The sequence below is a fragment of the Petaurus breviceps genome, unplaced genomic scaffold (assembly GCF_028583685.1).
Source record: "Petaurus breviceps papuanus isolate PSGF00001 unplaced genomic scaffold, PetGlider_PUasm1.0 134235, whole genome shotgun sequence".
Lineage (NCBI taxonomy): Eukaryota > Metazoa > Chordata > Mammalia > Diprotodontia > Petauridae > Petaurus > Petaurus breviceps.
In genome coordinates, this window is record NW_027185682.1 from 30,046 (window position 1) to 36,268 (window position 6,223).

General features: G+C 46.4%; 1 protein-coding gene across 1 annotated transcript; it reads left to right on the plus strand.

The window, feature by feature from the left end:
• The first annotated feature begins 2,744 nt into the window (after window positions 1–2,744).
• On the plus strand, window positions 2,745–6,051 carry TSC22D4 (TSC22 domain family member 4). The gene is made up of 2 exons (XM_069105026.1): window positions 2,745–3,289; window positions 3,889–6,051. The coding sequence occupies exon 2, from the start codon at window positions 4,204–4,206 to the stop codon at window positions 5,200–5,202; it is 999 nt and encodes a 332-aa protein (XP_068961127.1). The 5' UTR covers window positions 2,745–3,289; window positions 3,889–4,203; the 3' UTR covers window positions 5,203–6,051.
• The last annotated feature ends 172 nt before the right edge of the window (window positions 6,052–6,223 follow it).

Here is a 6,223-nt window from a genome sequence, read left to right on the forward strand (position 1 = left end):
AACCGTGAAAACCTATTTACCTCCCCAATTCCTACCCTCACCCAACTCCTAGAAATCTGAGATCCCACAATTGGGGATTTATTCTTTTGGCTTTCGTTTTTATCTTCTGTTAAAATACCCTTAGGACAATGGAGTTCCTAGAGTGGAGACAAACGTATCTCTTCCTTCACAATAGAGAGGTGAGGTACTCCGAACAGAATATTGTATATATTCTCAGATAAAGTTTCTGTATCATTGTTTTTCTTTGTCACAAGGGAGGGTTTAGTGGGGGTTGGGAGGGGGTAATAACTGTGATGTAAAGACAAAGTCATCAATAAAATGAATTTTTTAAATAATCATAAAATAAAGTATCCCTGGAAGAGGTAACACTATTGTAGTAATAGAATATAAGCTTTTTGAGGACAGGAACCGTTAGGTTTTTCATCTTTGTTTCCTTAGTGCCTAGAAGTAGTCACTTTAATAAATGTTTGTTGAATTGAATGAGTTTGTAAACTGAAAACAGTTTTTGGCTAGGGAAAATAAAGAGAGGGTAAAGACAGTGATGATGGGTGGGGTAGAGAACCCCAGGGTTTAAAGCAATATTCTTTTCCTTTGCTATTGTTTCTAGGATTAGTTACAATCATAAATATCCAAAAGCATTTCCTGAATATTTTTGACTTTACTTGAATTTATGCCTTTATGAAAGATACTGAGCTGGATGCTTAAATACTGTTACCGCATGCAGGGAATACTGTGGGTGTGGTGGGAAGAATATTGTGCCAAAGAGAGGAGTAATTGACACTATGGGAGACATATAACAGTTGCTGTAGGAGGCATAGAGTAGGATCTGGGGGGGGGGGGGGCCTTGCTTCCAGGGCCTTATAGGTGAAGGGAAGAAGACAAGCCAGAGTCCAGATTTCTTTTAGCAGACAAAAACATATATATATACACACACATATATATATACCTCTCTCTCCTTCTATATATATAGAGAGAGAATAAGAGTATATATATATGTATATACAGTATAAGAGTATATATACGTGTGTGTGTATACACTCTTCCTAATCTGTTACATTTGGTGTTTTCCTGGTAAAAATACTGGAATGTTTGCCATTTCCTTCTCCTGCTCATTTTACAGATGGGGAACTAAGGGAAATAGGATTAAGTGACTTGTGCAGGGTCATACAACTAGTAAATTTCTGAGGCTAGATTTGAACTCTGGAAGATGAGTCTTCCTGACTTCGGGCCCAGAACTCTATCTACTGTGCTGACTAAGTATACATATGATAAAATATTTTATGTGTGTGCGTGTGTATATGTGTGCATATATACACACATACACATATATATGCATATACACACATACAATATTAGAACTGCTGTCAGGAATTTGAAGGGGAAAGTTCACAGGGTCATAACTATTAAACTGAAAGGAATTTTAGAGGTCATTGAAACAATGTTTAGTTTAGTTAACAGTTGAAGAAACTGTATATATAGAGGAACCACAAGAGGTAGAAAAAAAAAAAGAGAGGTGAAGTGATTTACCCAAGGTTATATGGCTAATAAGTATCTGAGGTAGAATTTGAACCCAGCTCTTCCTTGATAGGATTTGTCTAGGGAGGACTAGAAGTCACTCCAAAGATCAGTCAATCAGTCAAAATGTACTGAGTGCCTACCCTGTGCCAAGCACTATGCTAAACCCTGGGAATACAAAAGGAGACGAAAGATAATCCCTACCCTCAAGGAGTCTACAATCTACCACCCCCCCCACACACACACACACAAAACAGGGGATAGTAACTTCTCTTGAACAGGAAAGTGAAAGAATACTTAAAACTACCATCCTCTGAATATTTTGAGGGGGAGAAAGGGGAGAGGAGGGCAGGGAGTACACTATGGAAATTACAAAGTATGCTTTGGGACATTTTTGTTGTACAAAAGTGGAACAGGCTGTTTTACTAGTTGTGTGACCATGGCCAAGTGACTTAATCTTCTTGAGCCTCAGTTTCCTTATCTGTAAAATGGTAATAATAATAATACCTGTAATACCTATCTCACAGAGTTGTCATGAGAATGCTTTTGTAAACTTTGAAGTTATGTATAGAGTATCTTTAAATGGCAATGCATTTGTTAGGATAGAAGTTCTCTACAAGGCATGGGTCGGAGTCTTTGACCTCTGAAGGCCTCTCTGATTCTGAGAACCTAGAAATCTGTGAAATTTCTTTATGCTAAATGGGTCTTTGAATTTGTTTGGGAGGGGTAGGGTGGTAGGGTCATGAAATGAGAAAATAGGAATCTGGACTCTTTCAAAGAGGAGCTGTGTGCATATCTGTGTACAGTTGTATTCCTGCAGGTATGTATGTGTATGCATATATATATATATGTTAAGTATGAGTATCTATGAGGGCATCTGTGTGAATATCTTTGTTTACCCATTCATAGTTCTACAAACGTGCTCAGAATCCAAATATATATATAAAAATACATACACACATACATATATATGTATGTGTGTGTATATAAATATCCTCTGTATCAATTCCTGTATATGGACCTTCATCTGTGTTCCCGCAAGGGAATCAATCTTCCTTCTAACCCAATCCTTACTCCCAAAAATCCTGGGAAGAGCCTACCTAACTAGGCAGGTGTGGGGTTAAGAGGACCCCAGTGTTTGGGGCCCCTTCTATCAGCAGCAGTAGTTCTGGAGTAGGGCCAGCTGGCAGAGAGCCCCTAGAGGAGGGCGGGCAGGCGGGAGAGAGTGAGAGGAAGAAGGGAAGGAGGAGGAGTAGAGCAGCAGTCAGCAGGGCTGAGGAGGCAGTACTTCCTGGTGTGGGGGTTGTCAACAGCTCAGAGAGAGAGAAAGAGACAGAGACAGAGAGGAGCTAGGGAAATTGAGAAAAAGAAACGAGAGTCGAAGAGAGAAGAGCTGGACACAGAGAGACACATGCTCGCAGAGAGAGAGAGGGAGAGGGAGAGAGAGAGCGCGCTCCGCTCCGCTGTCAGAAGGGAAGAGATTCCAGAGAGAGTAGCCCTCAGCTTCTCTCCGACCAGCTGTGCTTTCAGACCTAAAGGCCCTTCACCACCATAAAGGCCATATTCCTCTGGGACTGAGAGCAGTGTTTATTATTTTTTGGAAAACAAAGTTGCTGTGGAGATGACTTGTGGGTCAAGGAGAGGCCTCTACGGACTGTGTTGCCTCTGACCACCACCCAACTCCTCCCTTTTCTTCGAGCTTAGGCTGGGAGGCCCCACTCTCTTGGTCTCCTGTGGAGTCTGTTGGGGCATCTTATGCTGCCAGGATCCCCAGGTCAGGTCTCTTGGTGTTCTGGGGAAGATGTAGAGGTGGGGTTGTAGGGGCGTGTGTGTGTTTGTGTGTGTGTGTGTGTGTGTGTGTGTGCGTGCATGCCTGTGTGCGCGCCCAACTGGGGTAGCTGAGGGTAAGGAGGAGAGTTTAAGTTTTAGCACCTCATAGATTCTGAAATGGGTGGTGGTAGCTCTCCTCTCCCCTCCACCCCGAGGTAGGCTAGGGTGTGAAAGCCCATGCCAAACCAGGGCTGTGAAGTGGTGAGCTCACCTTCCTTTCCTGTAGACCCAGATTCCTTGCTGCATCTCACACTTGGGACTCAGCTTGTCTCTTTCTGCACAGTGTCTATGTGTGTCAGTAATAACCAATGTAATGTTTTTTTTGTATACTTTCTCCAGTTCTTTGTCTCTACCTCATTCTGTTTCCTATTCTGTCTTTTTTTTCTACCTCTTGTGGTTCCTCTATCTCTTTCTGGTGGTTTCCCTCTTTTCTCCCCCACCCTGATCTCCACGGTTCTCCCCACAGAGGAAGCACCCAAAGTATCTTACTCCTCCAACACCCACTCCCTCCCCCAGTGACTCTAATTTTTTTTTTTCTCCTAGTTTGCAAATTCAGCTCTGGAGTCCAACAGCAGCAGAAGCAGCAGCAACAGCAACAGCAGCAGCAGCAGCAGCACTGGCAGCAGCAGGAGAAGGGAAACCTGCTCATACTCCAACTCCCACAACTTCTCTCCCTGTTAGTCCTCAATTTCAGAGGCAGCCCCAGTTCCTTGAACTCTCTCAGCTATGTTGGACCCTGATGTTCCCACGGGCCCCGATCCCACAGCTATATGGCCCCCTAGTGCCAGGGGAGCCTGAGCGCTGCCTGGAGAGAGGCCTCTCCTCTTTGTGCAGCCTCTGTCCCATTTCTTAGGGACCATGAGTGGGGGTAAAAAGAAGAGCAGTTTCCAGATCACCAGTGTCACCACAGACTATGAAGGTCCTGGGGGATCTGGGGGAGGTGACTCCCCTACAACTACGGTCTCCACCTTACCCACACCTCGGCTTCCCAATGGCGAACCTAGCTCAGAGCTGGGAGGCAAAGGGACCCCTCGAAATGGCTCCCCACCCCCTGGGGCCCCAGCATCACGTTTCCGGGTAGTGAAGCTTCCCCAGGGACTAGGGGAACCATATCGCCGAGGGCGCTGGACATGTGTGGACATTTATGAGAGGGACCTAGAAGCCCCAGGACTCAGCCGGCTCCTGGAGGGAGTTCGGGGAGCCACTGGAGGGACTGGGGGTCGCTCTTTGGACTCTAGGCTAGAATTATCCAGTTTGGGCCTGGTTCCCCCAAACCCCCAGCCTCAGGGCCCAACCAATTGGCTTCGCCCACCCCCAACTTCCCCTGGCCTGCAGGCTCGATCTTTTACTGGGGGGCTAGCTCAGCTGGCAGCAGGGGGCAAGGGGAGGGCTGAAACTCCACCTCTTCCAGCTTCCCCACCCCAGCAGCACCCCCCAGAGCCCAGCGATGGGGACAGTACAGGGGTACTGCTACCACATGCCTCAACCCAGCTGCCCACCCTTCGGGTAGAGGTAGAGGTGGGAGCCCCAGCAATGACTCTTCCAAGCACCCGAAAGAAGGATGGAGCCCCCTGGCTGAGGAAAGAGGGGGAGGAAAGAGGCCAGGTAAGAGGGGTGCATAAAAAGGGGATCTCTCTGCAATTTAATTTTCCTCCTTGGACTTGTATTAGTCTCATGCCTTGTCCCATTTCCATTCTGGGCTCTAGTTACCCCTCTATCTATTCTGTAACTGTTTTCTCCCTCTCTCTCTCTTTCCCTCTCTCCCCTCAGTTTTTCTTTCTTTTTTTGTACCTCAACCCTCCCATCTTTATATTTGACTCCCATCATGTAACTCTAGTCCCTATTACTTCTCTGTGAATCTTAGTTCCCATCCTTTCTCTCAACTCCATTTCTCCCTCTTTTGCTCTCTTCCCCTTCCCTTCTCTTAACTCAGTTTCTTTCTCACTTTTAGTTCAGTGCTGTGTATCTTTTTTTTCCTCCCCGTATCTTTTTCTCTGTTTCTCCATCTATTCTTCTCTTTCTGTGCTATATAGTTTTCTCTGGACAAAAGTTTCAGAAATGGAGTGGACTGAGTAAGAACACTGTGTAGGGGAGGGTTCAAGGGATCTGACCATGGAACTGCCTAAAAGGAGCTCTTTTGAGGGGTCCTGGGGGGGAGACACAGCTTCTTTCACTCTACCCTGTGATTTCCATGTCCTTCTGGCTTTTTCTCTCCTTAGTAAAGTTAGGCCACTTCTGTTATCTCAGTTCTAGGACCCTTCCCCCAGCCCTCAGACCAAGGCTTTCCTCCCATTGGAATCTCTAGAACTGGGTATTTTCAGGGGTCTGCAGTACCCCAGGCACAGCTTCCCAATATCTTTTTACCCCTGCCCTAGCCTTCCAAAGACTGTTATAGTTTTGGAGGGGGTGGAACAAGGAGGAAGAGGGCTAGAGGAGCAAGGTGAGAAAAGTGAAATTGTGTATGTTTTTTCCGTTTCCAAAAAAGGAACAGATCAGGTTTGGAGGACAGGAGACCTGGGTCCCTAGAGGACCCTGTTGGAGGTCAGGGGCTAGGACACCTGAATCCCTGGTTTGGGAGCAGGGCTGGGGAGGCAGGACAACTCAAGACCTTGGAGAAAGGGAGGTTTGTGGGAAAATGAAGATGAGGCCTTTTCCCCCTTCCAGGCCCCTGAGTACAAACCACTGTGTAAAAATAACCTGAGACTGAATGTCTGGGCCCTGCCAGGACTGGCCAGGACTGGCTTACCTTCTCCCCCTCCCCCCCACAACCCCCCACAGCCACCCACAGCCACACGTACACAGGTCTTTCACCACCACTACCACCCCTTACTTTCTTTCAGTTGGTTCACTCAACTACCTACTTCTGGGGTTGGAGGCT